Source organism: Canis lupus, chromosome 5 (assembly GCF_011100685.1).
Source record: "Canis lupus familiaris isolate Mischka breed German Shepherd chromosome 5, alternate assembly UU_Cfam_GSD_1.0, whole genome shotgun sequence".
NCBI lineage: Eukaryota > Metazoa > Chordata > Mammalia > Carnivora > Canidae > Canis > Canis lupus.
Window position 1 is genome coordinate 34,731,055 of NC_049226.1, and position 22,563 is coordinate 34,753,617.

At 52.8% G+C, this 22,563-nt stretch overlaps 1 protein-coding gene across 1 annotated transcript in view; it reads right to left on the reverse strand.

The window, feature by feature from the left end:
* GAS7 (growth arrest specific 7) overlaps positions 1-22,095 on the reverse strand; it is a 209,896-nt gene extending 187,801 nt beyond the window's left edge. Inside the window, exon 1 of the mRNA XM_038536874.1 lies at positions 21,898-22,095. Within this exon, the coding sequence (XP_038392802.1) occupies positions 21,898-22,080 (183 nt within the window). The 5' untranslated portion in view covers positions 22,081-22,095. The remainder of the gene's footprint in view (positions 1-21,897) is intronic.
* Positions 22,096-22,563: the final 468 nt, after the last annotated feature.

Here is a 22,563-nt window from a genome sequence, read left to right on the forward strand (position 1 = left end):
AATGAGGAACACGCCAATTTAGCAGGAAATCGGTTTTCCTTAAAGCGTCTCTGAAGTCGGTTGCGAAGAGAGGAATCCGTACCGATTGAGTCATCGCTGAAGGCCACCTGCAACCGCTACACAACTTCTCCTGGACTTGAAAACTCTAAGACAAAAATCTCCGTAAGGAACGCGGTCCAACCGCACAAGGATTCGTTTCCCATCTTCCCAAGTAAGTGCCGCCACATGGTTTTTATCTGCTGTGAAACCCCTGCGAGGGAGGGGCGGAGGCGGTGCAAAAGCACTCTTCCAAGCGGAGAGCTGGGCTGCAAACCCTGGCTGGCTGTGCATCCTAAGCAAGCTCCTCCTCACCCTCTCTGAGCCTTCAGCGTGTGTCTTTGAGAAGCGGAATCCACCTGGCCGGGCTGTTGAGAAGGTAAGTGAGAAATCTTACCTGTAAGTCCCCTGGAACCGCTAGTGGACGAAGCAAACCGAGCTGTGATCTCATGCACTCGCTATCACTTAGGGCTGGAGCTCTCTGAAGGGCGCCGCGAGCAAGCATACACCAGTGGAAGAAACAAGATAGCCAGTGAGTGTTCTTGCCTTCCAGAAGTTTCGACCTCAGCTGGGATGACACGGACCAGACCACCAATTCAGCATTTACGAGGCAACACACCAAGAAAAGCACACGCCTCCATCTGCCACTTTCTTCCAAGTGTCCCTTGGGGCTGTTTATGCAGATTCTAATATCTGCCCAAGTATCCATCGATCTGGCAACTTCCTGGACTGCGAAAGGCCGCAAGCTATGTGCAAACGAAGTCTCTAAAGCCAGGGGCGTCTGGGTGGCTCAGGGATTGAGCATCTGCCTTCAGCTCAGGTCGTGATCCCGGGTTCCTGGGATCGAGCCCCACATCGGGCTCCCCGCAGGGAGCCTGCTTCTCCCTCTACCTGTGTCTCTGCCTCTCTGTGTCTCTAAAATAAATAAAATCTTTAGAAAAAAAAAAGTCTCTAAAGCTGAGCCAGACGCAGAAGATGCCCACACTCTTCCCCCCCTTCGCGCAGCACGGAGCCCTACGGGATGCCACCCACCACATCCCCCAGGCCAGCTGAAGGGACAGGCCAGCAGAAGCCGGTGAAAGGGGATTTAAACACATCCATGCAGGAACAGAGGGGGAAAAGGGAAGCAGAGGAGAAAGTGAGGGGAAAAAAATCAAAGGGAAAATGAAAAAGGTGAAAAACCACCCTCTGACTCTGCCTTTCCAGCTCATGGAGAACTCACGCTCACGTTCCAGGGCTGTGTACAGCAGCCTGCAGGGTTGAGTCAGGAGGGCAGAGACTTTTATGCCCATTTTACAAATGAACAAACTAAGGCTGGATGAAAATCACACATGTGCTGAGAGAACTGGACTGAGAATCTGCCTCCTTGATTTTCGAAGGCTTTCTTTTTTTTTTTTTTTTAAGATTTTATTTATTTATTCATGACAGACACACATGACTAGACTCTGCATTTAGCGTCAGAGTTAGAGAAGCAGAAAGAATGCGGTGGAAGAGCCAAAATGTGGCAGCAACGCGACGTGCACTGGCTGATGGCGGCATGAGCAGACGTGCTGTATGCCTACAACACGACGGGCCTCAGCTACCAGAAGGTGTGAGGCCTGGATGCACCCTGCAGCATGCACAGAACAGGAAGACATCGTGCCAGGAGAACAAAACCAGACCACATAGTGCGTGGTTCCACTTGACCTGAGATGCCTGGAAAAGTCCACTCCACAGACCCAGAGAACAGATCAGGGTCTGGCAGGGGCTGGGGGGGGCCAGAGAGTGGAATGGGGTGTGACCCCTGCATAGGTCTGTGGTGTCCTTCTTGGGGTGCAGGGGGTGTGAAACTGCCCTGTAACCAGATCCCACCACATCGTGACTGTCCCAAACATCACTGGGGTGTATGCTTGAGGGTGTCGCCCCACTAGGTTCTGTGATAGGAGTTTTACCACCAATTTTCTGAAGGGAGGGGACAGAGAAGAAGATGAAGAAGAAAACTGGATACAGAGGTAGAGAAATAGGAAAGCGCCAAAGAGTCTTATGCCAAAAAAAAAAAAAGAGTTTCCCCAAATCGGGGACCCTCTGTGCATGTCAGACCAGTGGGGGGCTGATCGATAAAGGAGGGACGGAATGGCTACGGGGATGCCTTCCTCAAGGGCTGCCATCCCTATAAAAATAAAAAAAAAAAAAAAAACAGCTGATCCCACCAGGAAAACGCTCTGCATTTACTCATATGTCCTTTATAACAATGGAAACATTCACTCCCCCAAATAGGACTGAGTGCCCCCAGCCCCGAGCCAGCTCCTGTCACCGGTGTGAGGGACCCTGGAGAGACCAAACCCCCGGCCTCTCCGAGCTAACCCTCCCGACTCTAGCAACGAAGGTCAGCTTCATCGGCTGGTACACCCCGTGGGCAGATTAACATAATCCATGGCTCAGTCTGCCAAGTGGAAACAGAAACTAAGAAATGAAGCTTTCTTCTCTGATCTTAACGCATGTTAATCACATCTGGCAGCCGAGCGGAGGTTAGAGACGACATGGGACATGGGTCTGTAGGAACACCCGCTCGTCCCCACGTGGCATGAGCACCAAGCAGAGACCTGCATGCAGAAAACCAGCTATTTTAATTAAAAATTCTGGTTGGAGGCCCAGAGTAAAGAACTTAACTTTGGGCCACTGTTACAGACTGAATTCTTCCAGAAGGCACATCCTGAAGCTGAGATGGGCCTTTATGTGGGGACACCGTGGGGTGAACCAACAGGACACACAGCTCCACTCTCAGGGCTCACGAGCTGACAAAGAAGACACATGCTCATGGAACACACTGCAGGCTCACTAGGGACGTATGCAAAGGAGGAAAACCGGACAAGCCAGTGCCCCCGTGTACACAAGGCTGTGATCCTACACTGAACTACATAAAGAAGTCTCCCACCCAAATCCAGGGCCTAAGGGTCCTGCAGGGCTCAGATCAGGATGCCAGAGCCAAGTGCACAGGATCAGAGGCATAAACTATAGAGAAATCTATGGTCTCCGGGTTCTGAGGTCAGAAGTGGTCGATGCTGGGGCCGGCAGGGCTGGTTCCTCCTGAGGGCTCTCTCCTGGGCCTGCAGACGGCTGCCTTCCCCCCGACCCTGTGCCTTCATGCAGTCTTCCCTCTGTCTGTATGTCTGCATCCTGATCTCCTCTTCTGATGACACCCACAGGACCTCACTGCAACCCAATGACCACCTCTTTCAGGACTCTAGCTCCACAATTAGTCACCTCCTGGGGTGCCGGGGGTTAGGGCTCAGAGTATGAATTTGGGGGCAGAGTGGGGGATGAACACCACCCAGCAGAGGGCTGAGCAGGTGAGTCGAGACCACCAGAGAGGGTGGGGACAGTGGGGTCTGTGGGCAGCTGCTCGCTTCCTGCACAGACTCTCTGAATAGGCCATACATCGTTACCTGCTCACCCTGGAATTTCAAACCACGTCCACATCCACGGTCACCTTGAGAATGCCTCTAGGCAACCTGAGAGCCAGCAGGATGGGCATCAGCACTCATAGGAACCCATCAAGAAGCTGGTCAGAGATTCTAGATGAATTTTGCAAGGTCAAGAGCCTAGAGGTGTGTGGGGTAGGAGGTCCTCCAATGAGACTCCAGGGCTCCTAGCGGCTGTCCAAGGACCCCTCGGCTATACCTCGCTGCCCCTGTGGCAGCCCCGCTGCGAAGCAGGATGGGGCAGCAGAGAGAAGACCAGTTCATGGAACATCCAGTCATCGTTCATCCTTCACTCTTGGGTGGAGAGGGGAGTTGAGGGGGTGTCCTACAGAAGCCAGAGGAAGAATGACCAACCTGGCCTGGGTCTGGATGAAGATGCTCAGGCCCCAGGCTGGCCTGAGAGCAAAGGGACTCCGGCCAGAGGCAGCAGCTCTGCAAGGGTGCAGGTGCAGTGGTGTGGGTGCGTGCCAGGGGAGCAAGCGAAGAAGCCAGGGAGGGAGGTCAGGGGCAGTGTGTGCAGACCTGCGTGTGTCCCCATGTCAGGGGTGGGGGTGCTTGGCACTCGGGGCAACAGGAGGACCAACAGAGGGGGTTGTGCTGTGCTCAGGCTTCCGAGGACACCACAGATGATCATGCGGGCAAGGAAACACTAGCCCTATGCCTGGGGTTTCCTGGCTCAGAAGCATTTATAAGGATCGGATTCACTGAAAACTTGCCCCCTCCCAGGGGGCGGTGCATCACCTTCAGACCGCTTCCCTCTGACCTTCTCACCTGGGGTATACCCCACCCCTCCCAGAACCACGTCCCCCACGCCCTCCCCCAGAAACTAGGAGAAACCCAAAGACAGGTGACTCTGTATCGATCACTCCCACCGTGCGTCTACACCACAGCCCTCCCCAGCCTCCCCGCATCTCACGTTGGTCCTCGTTTGCCAGACTTGCAGCTGGAGCTGAATATATATAAAATCTTGACGATCTGCAGTGAAGCATAATTTACACCTTCTCCCGCTTCGCAGAAAGATCATTTCCCCCACGACTAATAATAAAGCGGGCCAGCCACCTAGAAGAAGGAAGCCCCCCAACCAGCCTCCAGTGAGCCACTGGGAATCCTACCAGACCTGTACTTGAGTTTATCACCCCCTAGAGCAACACAAAATACTGAGCTTTTCCAAAGAGTGCTGCAGAGCCCTGAGGCCTTCCTGGAGGAGTCACCCAAAGAGGAAAGGGGAATGATGGAGTCCACTGAGGGGCTGCGTGACAAGAAGAGCAGCCCTGGACCAGGGAATACCAGTCTGGGAAACAAACTTTCAGACAAGCCCTGCCTCCCATCCACGCTCGAGCATAGCTGTCTTGGGGGACCTTGGTCCTAGTCAGGGGCAAAGGGCATAGGACTCAGGCCACAGCAGCCTCTGGAGGCCCCCAGGAGTGCCTGGCAATGCTCTGGCCAAGCCCCAAATTAAACATCTCCCCTTGAGCTGGGCTCCCCCGTCCCCACCTCTACCAAATACACCCGGAATGAGGGAGCAGCCTGCCTGTATTTTTACCCTGGCTACTCTCTCCTGGGCGAGGCTAAGGAAGTCCATCGGCAGCTCTAAACCTCATCAGGATTTCTGCTGCCACTGCCCCCCCCCCCCCCCACACACACAGGGTTCCTTGAGGGCACACCCAGATCAGGTCTCCGAGCCTCGTCTGAGCACCCACAAACCCCGGCTCACCGAGCCTCTCTGATCCCAGACTCCCAATCAGCACCCATTTATCATCTGGCCACAGTGGCAAGCGGACACCCCTAATTTTTCTTTTTGGGGGGGAGTGGGTTCTAAAAACCAAAGATTGCTTCCTCTTTTAATTTTTTTCAATATTTTATTTATTTGAGAGAAAGAGAGAGAGCACAAGCAGGGTGAGGGGCAGAGGGAGAAGCAGGCTCCCCTGAGCAGGGAGCCCGATGTGGGGACTCGATCCTAGGACATTAGGATCATGACCCAAGCCAAAAGGCAGACGCTTGAATCGACTGGGCCACCCAGGCGCCCCTGCCTCCTCTTTCCAAAGCAGGGAGTCAGACACACGAAGACGCTGCCCTCTCCCCTGGGTGGGCTGAGGGAGCCCAGAGGGAAGACTTTTCCTCTGTTTCCTGGAGAAAAAGGATGAGCACAAAGCCTCCCGAATGGACCACCCCTTCAAAGAGCCCACCATGGTGCCCAAACATTGCAGGTGGCAAGCCCAAGGAGGCAATCACTGTCCCCTCTGTCATGTGACAAAACACATCAACTTTAAAATATCCAGAGGTGGACCGTCACCCTCACTCTGAGAAGCAACCTGCCCAGTCAGGGGCCTGTCTCTGGAGAGAGAATGCGATCCTCTGTGTCTGCAGGCTGGTTTATCTGCCACGTGCTCTAGGATAAGATTCTCCTTAATTACTGACCTGTAGGTAAAATTCCAATCTCGGTCACACCCAGGAGGATGTATCATACCTAGGGAGGGAGGGTCCTCCTGGAAGGAGACTTAGAAGACATCTCAAAACAAGAATTTCTGTTTAGGTTCATAATCTAAACACACCATGACAAAGCTGAAGATCCATCCCTACAAGGATGCATCCTCCTCGGGAAAGCACACGCTCGCTCGGTGATGCTAAGCCTGGCAATAAAGGGATTTGGAGGACCTAAGATAATAAAATGAGTGAGAGGTGCCCATGTGGCTCAGTTGGTGAGGCGTCTGCCTTCAGCTCAGGTCATGATCTCAGGGTCTTGGGATTGAGCCCCACACTGGGCTCCCTGCTCAGCAGAATCTGCTTCTGCTTCTCCCTCTGCCCCCTGCTCGCGCTCTCTCTTCCTTTCTCAAATAAATAAATAAATCTTAAAAAAATTTAGGGGCACCTGGGTGTTTCAGATGGTTGAGCGTCTGCCTTTGGCTCAGGTCATGATCTCGGGGTTCTGGGACTGAGCCCCACATCGGGCTCCCAGTTCCCTCTCCTTTCCTTTCCCACTACTCACTCGTGCTCTAGCTCTCTGAAACGAATAAATAGAAAATCTTTAAAAAAATTATTTTAATAAAATGGATTAAGATGACAGTGGCCAAAGGCCAGAAAGACAAGGTGACCAGCAGGAATGGTGACCAAGAGGGTTTCCTTTGCTAAGAAAAAGCCAATACTAATGGCCAGTCCTCTGAATGATGATGGGAAATGAGACAACAGCAGCCACCAGCAGAGACAGACAGAGTCTTGACACCACGCTGTCGCCGGGGCATTTATGCCGAAGGAGACAGTTCTAACTGGCAACGGCGCTCTGATGAGGGTCTTATTATCCCCATTTCAAAGACAGGGAAACTGAGGCCTATGGTCAGATCATCAACATGCCCCAACCCTGATCTGCTCAGCTCTGTCATACCATTGACACCTGATTGCATCCCGACACACCCCAAGCTGAGAGTGCTCCAAATCTGGGATTCTGGGAGGGCCCCAGGAATCAAATCAGCCTGGAGGTTCATTTCCTCCACACCTGTTTTCTCGCTCCAGCAGGAAATAATAAAGATTTGTTGCCCTTTATATACAAGGTGACAATCCCAGTTCACGTACTCGAGGAGTTATTTGCTCCCGCCGTGGAGCCGCTGTGCACACGCTCTGGAGTCGTGCACAGGCTCTTCCCCAGTGTCTTGTTAGCCACGCTCCACAGGCGTGAGATGCGTGGGTGAAGAACAGAGATTCTGTAAGAATGTCACTCTCCAAACTCTTGTATTATTTTTTTCCTCTGCGTGAAGCCAAACACCTATCATGGGTAGCAAACCCAGTGTCTTCATTAGTGGAAATGACTGAACCATGATCCTTTGTATTTTTTTTAAGATTTTCATTTTTGGGGCACCTGTGTGGCTCAGTGGTCGAGCGTCTGCCTTTGGCTCAGGGAGTGACCCCGGGGTCCTGGGATCGAGTCCCACATCGGGCTCCCCGCAGGGAGCCTGCTTCTCCCTCTGCCTGTGTCTCTGCCTCTCTCTGTGTGTCTTTCATGGATAAATAAATAAAATATTTAAGAAAAAAAAGATTTTTATTTTTAAGGAATCTCTTCCTGCAACGTGGGGCTCAAGCTCACAACCGCAAGATCAAGAGTCATATGCTCTACCAAGTAAGCCAACCAGGTGCCCCAATCCATCCAAAAGCCTACACGCATACATTCATGGGAGTAATATTCATAAGAGCAACACAGGAGAAATAGCCCAAATGTCCATCAATAGATGAATGTAAATAAAATATGGTTCATCCATGCAGTGGAACATTATTCAGTCATGAAAAGGAATGAAGTCCTGATCCACGTGAAAATATCAGGCTCAGTGAAAGAAGCCAGACACACAAGGCCCTAAGTTATAGGATTCCATTTGTATCATCTGTCCAGAACTGGCAAATGTCTAAGACAGAAGGTAGACTAACGACTACTGAGAGCAGAGTGTTGGGAGAGATGGGGAGTGGCTGCTGATGGGTAATGACAGTGATGAAATGACCCGAAACTGGGGCACCTGGGTAGCTCAGTGGTTGAGCATCAGGTCGTGATCCCGGGGTCCTGGGATCGAGTCCCACATCGGGCTCCCCGCTGGGAACCTGCTTCTCCCTCTGCCTCTCTCTGTGTGTCTCTCATGAACAAATAATCTTAAAAAAAAAAGGAAATGAAAAAAAAAAAAAAAAAAAAAAAGGAAATGACCCAAAATTGATCATGGTAATGGTTGCACCATGCTATGAATATGCTAAAAGAGAAAACAAATCACTGAGGGGCACCTGGGTGTCTCAGTCGGTGAAGAGCCTGCTTTCAGCTCAGGTCATGGTCTCAGGGTCCTGGGATCGAGTCCCACGTCAGGATCCCAGCTCAGCAGGGAGTCTGCTTGTCCCTCTGTCTCTCTCTCTCTCCTCTCTCTCAAATAAATAAGTAAAATCTTTTTTTAAAAAATCACTGAATTACACATTTTCCAGAGTATATGAATTATAATTCAATAGAGATGGAAACACAGAAAGAGGAGTACCCGGCTGGCTCCGCTGGAAGACCACGAGACTCTTGACCTTGGAGTTGGGAGTTTGAGCCTCAGGTTGGGGGTGGGTAGAGATGACTTAAAAATAAGAATCTTTTAAAAACAAAATAAACTAATGCAGAAAGAGGAGGGAGTGAAGTACAAGAGAGGGTGGGGAGGAAGGTGACTCAAGGGAGAACAGTTGGCACATGAAAGGACTCAAAAAAGAGGACACAAGGTTGCACCCCAGAACTAAGTGGTTCCATGCCGTGTGGAATAAGTTTATTAAAGTTGTAAATAAATTAAATAAATTTAAAAAATTAAGTTTATTTATTTATTCATGAGAGATACAGACAGAGGCAAAGGGCTCCCTGTGGAGAGCCCGATGTGGGACTCGATCCCAGGACCTCAGGATCACAACCTGAGCTGAAGGCAGATGCTCAACCTCTGATCCACCCAAGTGCACCTTAAATAAATAAATTTTAAACATCAAAAAAAGAAAAAAGAGCATTTCCACCAGCCCTTTGAAACTAACCTGCCCTTTGCTCCAGGACCAGGCAAAGATGAACAGAAATGCTTCCATCCTGATGCATGTCCATTTGGCCTCCCCCAACCAAAGGCCTTAGCTCATTACAAGAAGGGCCTCTTCAGGGAGTGTCCAGATATCCGGAGACCCATCAGACCCAGGTCAGAAGCAGTGAAGACCATTTAGCCCAGCCTGAGCACCAGCAACCATCACCAGGTGGTTTGCAGATTTCCCTACTTAAACGGGTGGGGTTTGTATCCTCATACCCCTGGACACCCCCCCCCCCCAAAAAAAGTGCTTGGCAGACATGCTACTAAAAGTGTGTGCCCAAGACAACCGCAGCACTACCTGGGAGCCTGTTCCTAATGCAGAGTCTCAAGGTCCACCCTAGACCTTCTGAAACCGAATCTGCATTTAATAAGATGCCAGGGCGATGTGTGCCCATGGGCCACAGGCCGTGACCACAGTATTGCAACCAGACAGTCTGGCAGTGAGAACTCTGAGGGGCCCAGGGGAAAAGCCTTCTCCCCCTCACCCACCCACCCCAGTAGGGCCCCAGCGGAAGCCCCAGTTAACAGGCAGCATTCAACCTGGCATGATGCCCAGGGCTCCTGGGGTGTAAACTCCATTTACAGAGTGTATACAAAGTGCCACTGCTTCCTCGGGCTCTCCTGCCCCTCACGGGAGCCCCATAAAACTGAAGATCCTGCAGCTTGCCCAGGGACTCACAGGCAGCAAGGGCTGGGTCAGGACTTGAACCCGAGGCTGCCACACTCTGGCCCGGCATTCTTCAGGGCCTGCATGGGGGGCACGCGCTCCTGGCCAGCCCCTGAACATGGTCTGTGCAGCCAAACCGCAGGGCTCACCTTCTGGCCCACAAACCAAACGGCACCAGGCCTCCAGCACCCCCTGGGAACTGCTAAACTGCTTTAAGATAGGGAGGCCACACACCCCCGCTGGATGGTTTTCCGAACTCTGATGCTAGCTGGCAGGACCGTCCTGGCTCTCTCCCTGCCCTGAGGGTACACTGCCACCCCCCGGGGCTCACCACTGTACTCCCCAGCCTTTCTTCCTCCAAGGCCAGCTCTGGACCCTGGTCTCGGCAAAGGCCCCAGCAAAGCGATCCTGAGCGCCACCCCCACCCTATTACCGAGGGACCCCTCTGGGCAAGCAGGAACACCAGCTACCACCCCCTCCATCCTACCTTCTCCCCACCTCCCTTTCTGTCCTCAGATTAAATACACTCAAAGATGAGGCGCCTGGGTGGCTCAGTGGTTGAGCATCTGCCTTTGGCTCAGGACGTGACCCCGGGGTCCTGGGATCGAGTCCCGCATTGGGCTCCCTGCATGGAGCCTGCTTCTCTTTTTGGTTATGTCTCTGTCTCTCTGTGTCTCTCATGAATGGATAAATGAATGAATAGACTCAAAGAGCGATCTCATTCCAAAGCCTGTGTTCCTTCTATTCCCCTATGTAGCCTCATATAATCCCCTACAATTTCTTTTACAAAGTAAACAAAATCCAAATTCCAGGATCCAATTATGACCTATAGGCAAACTTAAAAATTCTTAGGTGATTCAAATGCTTTGCTACTCGGAGCACCTTCAGTTCAGGTCAGGATCTCAGGGTCCTTGTATCAAGCCCCATGACAGGCTCCCTGCTCAGTGGGATCTGCTTCTCCCTCTCCCTGTACCCCTCCCCCCACACTCATGCCTGTCCCCCCCAAATAAATAAAATTAAAGAAATTCTTTTTAAAATGCTTTGCTTCTCAAATTACGTCCCACAACACCAACAATGCCATCATCACTTGTGAGCTAGTTAGAAAATGCTAGAATTTGAGGCCCTAGCCCAGACCTACTGAATCAGAAATCAGAATTTTGGAGGCACCTTGGTGGCTCAGTGGTTGAGCATCTGCCTCTGGCTCAGGGCGTGATCCTGGGGTCCTGGGATCGAGTCCCGCATTGGGCTCCCTGCAGGGAGCCAGCTTCTCCTTCTGCCTGTGTCTCTGCCTCTGTCCCTGTGTCTCTCATGAATAAATATATAAAATCTTTTTTAAAAAGAAAGAAAGAAAAAGAAAACAAATCAGAATTTTACCAAGTCCCCATGTGCTTTGTATGCACATGAACGTGTAAGAAGTGCTGTTCTTCCTGCCCTATGGTAACGGGACATTGTACAGGTGGGTTCCAAGCATGTGCTGAAACCAGAAGACAAGCCCCCAGTGCTCAGAAGCTCCTCTATAATGCAAACATTTTAGAGGACACCTGTCCGGCTCAGTCAGTAGAGTGTGCAACTCTTTGGGGCTGTGAGTTCTAGCCCCATTCTGAGTGTCAGCTCTCCAAGGAGCTCAGTGAACTACAACCAAGACAGGGAGCTGAGGGTAGCAGCTCTGCTTTCGGGGAGTCCTTAGGGATATACTGTCCCCTCCAGGGTGACTCTGGCAGGTGACCTAAGAGATTGGAGTTTCACACTTATTCTGTTGGAACGAGAGCCCTTCTAGCGTTTAGCTTAGAAAGATAACTAAATAAAGTCTTTAATAAAAAATAAACAAATAAATGAAAATATTAGACTTGAGTATCAGATGAGATTCTGTGTTGAGTATGTCCTGGGTGATCAACAACTCAGCTTGGTTTTATTTTTCACTCGGAGCACAAGAAAGGCTTGCCGCGATTTATCCAAAAAAAAAAAAAAAAAAAAACTCCTGATGAGAACAGTAGACTCAAACTTCCTATTTCTATTTCTGAATTATATTACGAATCAAAACCAAATGGCTCAGTGACACTTTTCCGTGAGCCCCTTTACTAAAATAAGGATCCTCTGTCATGATTCAATTAGAGTAAGGACTCGTTTCTACAGAATTTTTAAAATATCATCTCTAAAGAGTTTTTACAACCTAATTAGGTTTTTGTTGACTAATCCCAGAGTTCTCTGTGCATGTGACAAGCAACTGAGAAGGGAGGAGGGATTAGTGCACATGAGACAGAACAATGGATGCTGGGGGCGTCTGGGTGGCTCAGCAGTTGAGCGGCTGCCTTCGGCCCAGGTCGTGATCCCGGGGTCCTGGGATCGAGTCCCACATCGGGCTCCCCTCAGGGAGCCTGCTTCTCCCTCTGCCTGTGTCTCTGCCTCTGTCTCTGCGTCTCTCACGAATAAATAAATAAAATTAAAAAAAAATTGCATGCTAAACACCAGAAGGGCTCTCGTTCCAACAGAATCAGTATGAAAATCTAATCTCTTAGGTCACCTGCCAGAGTCACCCTGGAGGGGACAGTATATCCCTAAGCACTCCCTGATAGCAGAGCTGCTACTCTCAGCTCCCTGTCTTGGTTGTAGCTCACTGACCCCGTGGAGAGCTGACACATAGCAGGAGCTCAAATATAAATGTTTGGTCTCGGGTGAACCAGAAGTTGTGACACAAAGGAAAAAAAAATCATAGGAAGTGTGGGGTCAGGAAATGATCGCATTTGTTCAAAAAGCATGGGGATATTATCCATTCCTGTGCCCAGCAGAGTGCTGGACGCCGGGATAGCTTAGGGAAGGGCAGAGCAGCTTTGCAAGAATGCTAAGAGTTCATTCCGGCTCTGGGGAGCTAGGGGGAACCTGATAAGGTCTGCACTCTGGCTGAAGACCTTGTGGCAGCTGGAGCTTGTCAGACGTGCAGTAGCTTGGGCCCCATCCTAGGCCCACAGAGCCCGAATCTGCAACCAACAAGACCCAGGGAATGCATTTTGAGAACCTTGCTCTAGAAGCACTGCATTCAGTCAGAGAAGCACGGCTGAAGGTGTGGCCATAAAATACAATACTCACCTGAGACCACACACAACTGGGGCATCCCCTAAATGAGAGCAGTGGTTCCCCAAAGGGAGGTCAACAGAGCCATCCACATACATTCAGCTTGCTCTTTTTCTCCTTCTGAGCACATAGTAGGACCGCTTTGTACCATGACAGGTGTGTTTTGGTCAATGAAATGTGAGCACAAGTATCACATGTCACTTCTGGGCAGAAGCTTTAAGGACTACATGCCGTTTGGCATGGTCACCAGCAAGATGCCAGACGGCGGTGGCTCCTTCATCCCGGGTCCTTCCTGGACGGTCCTGTGGCCTCAAATCAACTTGCGAACAGACTTGCAGGCTGAGGAAGCAGCAGACCTAGGCTGTTTTACTCACCGAGCCCTGGAGGGCGCTGTTTGTTACGGCAGCATATCCTAATCCCTCCTGACTGATACAGCACACAGCCCGCGATGCCAGCATTCTCAGAACACTTCTGTTACTCCCCACGGACAACATCATTACCCGTGGGGAGGACTGCTCTGAAACCTCCGAAGAGCATCACTTAAATTCAATCACCCCTTTCGCTCTTCAGCCTTCACTCCAGCCAATCACCTTCTTTTCTCCTTTCCAGATTTCCTTGGGTATTTATGCTTCTGTCTTATTGTGCCGCATGCTTTTTGGTATGCTGCTTTAAATCCTTCCCGCGACAAGGTGATAGACAGTCACACGTACAGATATACCAGAACTTGGCTCCCACGTGAATTTTGACTGTTTAAATTAAAAAAAAAAAAAAAAAAAAACAAAACACTAAATCACCCCTCCTCCCTAGAAAGACAAAGATTTGCTGTAACTGAGGATATTTAAAAGAACGTGGCCGTGGGCCAGCAAGGATTCCTTCAACCTGTTGTCTCCACTCAAGGGTACTTAGAGAATGGCACGGTACAGACAGTCCCTGCTTTTAAAAAGCAATTCATTTCTGGACACACCATCTCTTTTTGCCTTGTCACAAGGCAAGATCTGAAATATGCTAACTCCGTGAAACATTTAGCATCGTTGACCAAATTCTTGTTTGTTTGTTTGTTTGTTTGCTTAATTCAGTGTCACTGTACTCATTGCCTTCTGCCTGCCTGACCTTGTGCTAAGCACACGGGAGCATTATTTTAACCAGTTCCTCCTGGTTAGACAGGTTGCAGCCAATTTACACTTGAGTATTAGAAACAGTGCTGCAGTGGGCTTCCCGACGCCCACAGCTTGCCTATCAGATGCTTCCTGGGCCCAAATTTCTAGAAATGGAATTGCTGGATCAGAGGGCAGGTACACTGTGCAGGCTTTTAGAGCGTATTGCCAAATTACCCTCCAGGGCGCATATGACGATTCTCCTACACCCCTGCCAACGCTCGTTCTTCTTCAATTTTGACAGTTTTCATTAAAGTAAGTATCTTTCTAAAAACGTGCCACTCTTTGGGGGCACCTGGCTGGCTCAGTCGAAGCCCATGTGACTCTTCATCTCGAGGTCATGAGTTCAAGCCCCATGTTGGGGTATGGAGACTGCTTCAATAAATAGAAAACTTTTTTTTAAAAAAAAAAACATTAAAAAAAACAATTAAAAATAAAAACTTGCCATTCATTGATTTCTAGTGAGATTTTGTCTAGTGACAACTTTGTCTCTCTTTTCTTATCAAGCATCTACCCGTGTTCTCGGACATATTCCTCTATTTTTGTTTTAATAATTGATAAAAAGCACACTGTGCATTCAGGATACTAATATCTTCCTGTTTGTATCTGCTTCTGCCTTGTATTTCAAGGAGGAGGTCTCCAGTGGCAGAGTGGACAGACGAGTCACAGATGAGGAGGATGCAGTAGGTGCTTGTGACTCGACCCACACAAGAGGCTCCACACCTGCCCACTTCTCACCAACTCCTGCCACCACCATGCTTCCCTGCCTACCCTCCTCAGCCCAGATGCGCTTCCCAAACCAAATCAGAGCACGCCCTGCCCTGCAATCGAACTTTCTGTCCCACTTTGGAAAAGTAGCCACCACGCACCAGAGAGAAACGCTAATTATGTAACATGCCGCAACGCAGGGCAACAACGGCAATCGTGTTACACTACAGAAGTGAATCAGATTAGCATGTTGAACACCTAAACTTTACACAGTGTCAGATGTCAAATGTGTTCTATTTTTAAAAGTCTTGGGTAGAGGGGATCCCTGGGGGGCTCAGCGGTTTAGCGCCTGCCTTTGGCCCAGGGCATGATCCTGGAGTCCCGGGACCGAGTCCCACATCGGGCTCCCTGCGTGGAGCCTGCTTCTCCCTCTGCCTGTGTCTCTGCCTCTCTCTCTCTCTCTTTCTGTGTGTCTGTCTCTCTCTCTCTGTCTTTCATGAATAAATAAATGAATAAGTTTTATGTATATATATTCCCGGAGTGGGGAGCCACAGCAACAAATATCCAAATACTCTGCCCTCTCTCCTTGTCACATCCCCACCTCTCTTGCCCCTGCTCACTGCCTTCTAGCCATTCTAGAATATTCTGGTTCTTGCAAATATATCACACATACACTCCTCATTAGGATTATCTGTATTGCTTTCTAACCATTCTAGAATATTCTGGTTTTTGCAAATATATCACACATACACTCCTCTTTAGGATTATTTGCATTCGTGGTGTCCTCTGCCTCGAATCACTTCTCCTCTGATACTCACATGGCTCTGCATCACTCAGACCTCTGCTCAGGTATTGCCTCCTTAGAGAAGCTTCCCTGACAGTCTCACCAAACCCTCTCCTGCACCCCACACCCCAGTCCACCACAGTACCCTGTTTTACTGGCCCCACAGTACTTAAAAACTATCTCCTTTTTTTTCTAGGATACCATCTCCCTAGCAGGGCATAAGCTTCTTCTCTGTGCCTGTCACTACTTCCCCTTGAGAACTTACAAAAGAGCTCATAGCCCATCCTAGACATTTGGGGTTTGTTGAATGAATGAGTGATCAACTTTTGAACTCTGAAAACTACATACAGCCCATACGCTAAGAATGCCTTTGACATTGTTAAATGGCTGAAAACAAAGCAAAGGAATAATACCACCTGGCCCATGAAAACTGTAAGTCAAGTCTCAGTATCTATAAATAAAGTTTTATTGGAACTCCACCACACCCATTGGCTCTCGGAGCATCTACGGCAGCTTCCCACTCCCAACGGTGGGATGAATAGCTGTGACAGAGACCATATGGGGCACTTTCTTGGCTTCTCACTCCCTCTGGCGCTCTAAGAATCCCAGTGATGCAGCCACAGCTCCACTTTGCCTCTGGGCTCACAAAACCTAATCTGTTTCCTAGCCCTTTACTGAAAAAAGTATGGCATTGCAAGTGAAGGACGAGAAGTCGCTGAGAGATATCCGAGGGAGGGTGGTGGCAGACAAGGCTTGCTAGCAGGAGAGGGGACAGTAAGAGGGGGACAGTGGGAGCCAAGGTGGAGGACAGAGAAATGGTGGTTTGGCGGGTGCAGGTAGCAGGTGGCGAAGAGGTCAGAGAGATTTATGAGTTTAGTCTGGGCATAGGAGTTGGGAGTACCTGGGGACTGCCTCTGGATACCAGCTCAGGAAGTGAAATAAATACAATCAACCAGGAAGGTTACCCTACTAAAACAAATCTTTATCAGACAGTAGAACAGGGGAGATACTAAACATGCAGGGAGGAGGCAGCGAGTCCTCAGGAATCCACAAAACCTCTCTCACAAATTTGTACACCTGTTGCGCTTACCACTCCTCTCCCATGCCCCATCACCATGTGCTCGGATGCCACATGTCCACTTCTCTCCGCAGGTGGAAACACCACCCCAGAAGTCTCACCATGAGCAGAGGGGAGAGGAATCTACGAATGTTGCAATCACGGACGAGCGTGATCAGCCCTGATAGACGGTTAGAAAGCCTATCATGGGTTGCCTGGCCGCAGTGAGTAATCAGGCAGCCAAGTGGGAGAATGATGTTCCCTGGAGCGGCCGCACAGAAATCCTAACGCCTCCCAGGAATACAAGGCTTCCCCAGTTTACCGAACATTTTCTTTCTCCAGGAGGGTGGGGATCAGCACCCAGGCTCGCTGACGAGGTCCATCAGACCATCAAATGGAAGATGGCTTTTTTTTTTTCCCAGACTGTAAAGAGTACACGAGAAGGTGAGCCTCTCATTCATGTTTCTAGGTGGTAACGGGCAGCAGGGACTGACGTGGCAGTGAACAGATGTCAGGGATTCCTGCCGACTTGTTGCTAAGGGAACTTTTGTGAAGATGCCCTGAATCCATAGAATCCGTAAGCCCTGCCCACCGCTTTGAAGTCCTGTGGGGTGGCCACTTGACCAGAGCTGCGTGCAGCAGCCTAGAGGGAGCAGAGGCAGACAGAGGGGTGACCTGAAGGTGGATTTTTCAAACAGCACGAGCCGCGAATGCAGGCCGCAGCCCCCAAATCAAAGAGCAGAAATGACTCAGTGACAATGGCAGAAAGCCTGTTGGTCTCTTCCGTCCCCGTCACATCCTCAGAGAGACACCAGCCCTACTTACTAAGGGCTTTGTGAACAGAGCTGATAACTGCCTTTAAAAATCTGGCTGTGAGGGACTGGGGATCACAAACCCACTTTGGGTAAGTCTCCCATTACAGAAAGAAAGGCCCTGTATTAAAATCAATTTGCGGAACGTGGCAAGCATCTACTGGATGTCAGGCAGCTCAGATACACCGTGTCTATTAATGGCCAGCACCAAAGAGCCCCAACCTAAAAAGGCTGCACTGGCATGCCAATGGCCCAGCGGATAGACCCATGCTTTAGGGACAGGAAAATCGGGTTTCAAATTCAGCTGCAACATTTATTGGGTGGCCTTTATAAAGAAAGCCCTGGCATCAAAAAAAACCAAAACAAAACAAAAACAAAAAAACAAAAAAAACGGGGGGGGGGGGAGTGTGTGGAGAGAGAGAGAGAATCTCTGAGGATGGCCATGGAGAATTTTCTAACACAACAGCCAAGCCTCCTGCACTTTACCCCCCTCCAGGGGCGCGCTCTCTCTCTCTCTCTCTCTCTCTCTCTCTTTCATTAGTGTGGGCCGGCACTTCTTCCTCTCTAAGGCATCACTGCCCCGCACGTGTTCTCTGTACCTTTCTGGGGATACCAATCTCCAAAATGGCCCTCGATGCACCTGTACCTACACCTGTACTCACCTCCTTCCCACACAAGAATCCCGACTGGTCCTGGGACTCACTTTCCCAATAAAACAGGTCAGAAGGGACATGTCAGCTCTGAGCCCAAGCCTGAAGAGGGCCTGGCAATTTGCATTTTGTATTCTTGGAAGGCAGCCACCGTGGAAAGACTCCAACTCCCTGCTAAAGAGAAAGGTCATGTGCAAGGGCCACGGAGGATAAGACACCATGTGGAAAGAAGGGCCCCCTTGGAAGAACACCAAGGCAACAGATATGGGGGTGCAGGCACCATCCTGGAGTCTCAGGCCAGCTTTGCCTCTGGGACCCCAGTCCTGGAAGCATGATGGACACCAACACAGACCAACAGAAGAACCACCCAGCTGAGCCCTGTCGACTCACAGCACGGCGTAAGGTAACAGCAAATGGGTGTTTCGGGGCATGAAGTCTTGGGGTGGCCTGTTTACACAGCAATAGATAAACCCTCATTCCTCAACTATCCACAGCCCAGCCCAGCTCCCTAGCTCCTCGTCTCTTGCACAGCCACACCTTGAAAGCTCCAGCAGCATGTCACAGGAACCCAAAGTGGGAGACCAGCAGGTGGAGAGGAAACAGGAGTTCAAGGGTAATCCCTGCAGTCATCTAGTTCTGCTGGCAAACAGGGTAATTGCTGCACCTCTGAGGGCTACACGCCTCAACCAGATGGTGGCTTCCAAGAGCAGCCCCTAAACCAAGGAAAGCTCTGTTTGTGTTTGCATTCCCTTATTTACCCACAATATTATTTCCCCAAAGCTCTGGGGGTTTCTGAGGATGCCTTCCATTATCTTCCAGGTCCTAAATTTCTTTTCTCTATCCAAGGTTCCTGGCCTCCAGCCATTGGGTTCCCTCCTCCCAGTGCTCTTTCTCTTCCTCTGGGAAGCTCCACCACCCCCCTTAAGAGGATCCTGGTGGCCAGTCCTTGTCCCCATGTCCCTCCAGGGCCTTCTCAGCCCCCACTTTTCCACTTAGGCTGATGAATTCCTGGAAGCTGCTTTCTAGAAGCCAAGGAAGTGCTGGGCCCTTGTACCATTTCGTTGGTGGCCTGACCTAAGAGATTCCCCCTGGGGGAACCAGGACCAGAATCTCCGCTCCCCCAGGGCTGGCTGACCTCCAGGGCAGATCTTGCAGCTCTGTCAGAGTTAGCTCCCAGCTCCCCTCCACGGGGCATGCTTCTTGCAAAGCCAGGGCCTCTCAGTCCTCCTTTCTCCATATGAACAAGAAAGGAATCCTTGGGGAGTGACCATTTTGCATGTGTTTGCCCTCAACCGGAAGTACCCTTCCACCAGGATGGGGCTTCTCAGTAGGACTCTTTTTACCATAGACCCAAAGGTCCCCTGCTCCCAGCTGTGGCCTTGCCATCTGATGCCTCCCCCAGGAGGCGGTGCCACCCATTCGGTCTCCCCAGAATCTCCCCTGGCCTTGATCTGCATGCCCCCAGCGGGCTCCGGGCCAGGCACCCCCTGGTGGACATCCCATGAGCTTCTCCTGGAAGCTGGCTAGCTTCTCATGAGCCAGCCTCCTGGCTTCTGCACCAACTTCCAACTTGGATGAACACCTGGCCGTGGCTTCTCCAGACTCAGTGTGTATCACACACTGGCCAGTCCACCTCCAGCAACTCCCCTGGGCGTTGTGCACTGTCCCCTAACCAAGGCTGTCTTTGGGGACTCACCCCATCCCAAGGGGCTCTACCCACATGTCCTCCATCCCTCGGCCTTGAGATCCAGCTGGCTCACAGATGAGGTTTCCAGATACAGAGGGCCTCGTCTCCAATCCTTCCTCTGGGAACTGCCACCTGCCTTGACCCTGAAAAGTCCCAGGGCCCAGGCCCATCCCTGCCTCCACCTGTGGGAAGGCCAGCAGCCTCCCTGTGAAACCAAACTGCCGGCTTAGCAGGAGAGATGCTCCAGGCGGGAAGGAGCCACTGCCCTCATTTTAGCCCCAGTCCTCAGCCTCCCCGCAGGGATGCTGTCGGCATGCCTCGTTTAGAACAGACACAGGTGGAGAGGGTAACATTCAGCTGTCTGAGCCCCTGAGCCAACGTGCAAGCATTATTACTAACCCTGGGGCAACTGCCTTCAGCTCCAGTGCCTGCCTGTGAATGGGCACAGTGCTTCCCCCTGCACTGAGTGGGCAGGGGAACCGGCACCCAGTAGGTGCTCAAGAAACCGAAGCCCTTCTCGGCGGTGTTGCTCCCACAGATGGGCACTTCTGGTGCGTGTCACCCGCTGGGAGTTGATATGACAGCCCCTTACGCACCAGAGATTTCCTAAGCTTGCACACGCCATGGGACGTGACTGACACACCCAACACTGTCCCAGCTGGTCAATCTGTTTGTCTCCTGGGTCTGGTTCACCCTCCCTTCCCCAGAGGAAAAAAGCAGAGCCTGGCCCGCTCTCGTCAGCACAGCCTACCAACCCACCAGTCTCGCCGCCCCCCCCCCCCCAAACAGCTGGCTGCGCCCAGCCAGGGATGCTCCCCACCGGACAGACCTCCAAGGGCCAAATTTCCACAGCTGCATTTCCTGGAAAAGTGTGGCCACCAGAGGAATTCTACAACAGGGGTCTCTCCCAAGGCTTCTAGCCAGACACAAGGAGGCTGCAGGTCCTCGTAGGAAGCCATACACTTGCTCGCTTCACATCTGAATCCCGGGGAAGGAACCCAAAAAGCTCAGAGACACACCTGAGCCTGCCTTACGCACACAGGTTCCTCAAAATAGAGAACCATGGGGGTTCCCCAACCTACTCCTCCACTCGGCCATGAAATCTCTTTTAGCCTCAGTTTTGCTCGAATGCTACTTATCCACTTAGAGGGGGATTTTCTCCTTCTCCTCTCGACCCAAAAGAGACATCATGTACCTCTACGGGGCCAGGCTCTCGGTCTGGCAATATTTCCACAGGACGTGTCTCAGCAAACTCACCCGCAATCATTTTGCCCCATCCGTCCATCCTTTCTTTCCTTTCCCTTTTTTGAGTCGCACCCAGCGGTTTCTTTCAAAACTTGCTACTTTGTTCTTGGGGAAGTAGGTCAGGGGTCAAATTATAAACACCCGGCCTCGGTGATTTGGGAGGTGTTTGGGCAGAGGGGTTGATACATATCTACACAGTGGTGGGTAACCCCACCCCCCACCCCGCCTTTGAAGTCTGGACAACAATCCTGGGGGTCGGTTGCTTTTTAGGAAAGGGTATGTGCTATAAGGTCACTCCTCCCCCCCACCCCTCCCCCGCCCCCACCAAAGGACTTAAAAAGCTTGGGACCCCACTCTGGCTGTGACCATGAGCTCAGCGATTAGAGGACAACAGAGAGGCCTCCCAACTGTCACCCAGACAATAAACAGCCCGCCGACTTGGCTCAGCAGGTCCTGTGCAGCCCTGGGCGCGGGCCAGAACCCCAGGCACAGGCCACTCTCAGGCTCCGGACCGGGGCAGGGGCGCTGGGCGCCGCTGGGTCGGGCGCGCGGCTCGGGCTGGGGGCCAGCCGGGCTGGGGGCCCGCAAGTGAGCGGCCCCGGGCGGCCGGGCAGCCCGACCCCGAGCAGCGCGACCGTCCGCGGGCGGCACCGGGGGCCCGGGCCATGCCACTCTCCGGATCCCGACTCCGCGGCCCTCGGCCGGCCCCCGCCAGCGCCCGCTCCCGAACTCTCACAGGCAACAAGTTCTCCCTCCTCCGGCCGGCCGCGCCGTGCTCGGGAGGCCCGGCGCGGGGGGCGCTCCGGGGGCGATCCCCGCGCGGCCCGGGGTCGGGCGCCAGCCGCTGCCCACCCCCCCCGCCCCGCGGCCCCTGGGCGGGGGCGGCTCCCCGGGCATCCCCGGCGCGGGCAACAGGTACGCGGGCGCGCGGCACCGCAGCCCCCGGCTTCCGCGCCCCCCGCCCCCGCCCCGCCCCGCCCCACCCCGGCCCGGCCCGGCCCTCGCCCCGTACCTCCAGCAACTGCACGTAGCTCGCCGGGAACCAGCCGCGGAGCCCGTCCTCCTTCTCGCCTTCCCACCAGCCGCCGTCCGGGACCTGCAGCAGCGTGATCAGCTCGCCCGCGGCGAAGCGCAGCCCCTGGCCGTGCCGCTCCCCGGAGAAGGGGTACAGGGTCCGGCAGCGGGCGCCGGACATGGCCTTGGCGCCCGGGCTCACAGCGCAGCCTGCATCCCGGCCGAGCCCCGCGGGCTGGGCAGCGGCTCCGCGGGGTCCCAGGCGCCCGGCGCTCCGGGCTCCCGCGCTCTGGGCGCGCGCCGTCTCGGGGGTGCGCGGGGGTCCCCGGCCCGGCGGGGGACGCGCGCGGCGCGCAGGGCAGCGGAGCCTCGCGGAGCGGGCGGAGCAGGCGGCGACGCCCCCGGGCCGGGCAGCTCGCGGCCCCAGCTCCGGGCGGGGGGGCGGGGCTCAGGGGGAGGAGACCCAGGCGCCGCGGGCTCCGGAGACAACTTCCCGGGGACGCGGGGCGCGGGCTGCGGCCGCGAGGGCCGGCGGGGGCCGGGGCCGCCCGGGCGCGCGGAAAGGCGCGGCTGCCGGGGGAGGCGGGATCCCGAGCATCGCGGGGGCCCGGGGCCCGGCTCGGCGGCGAGGGGGCGGCCGGGCGCGGCGCGGAGGGGGCGGGCG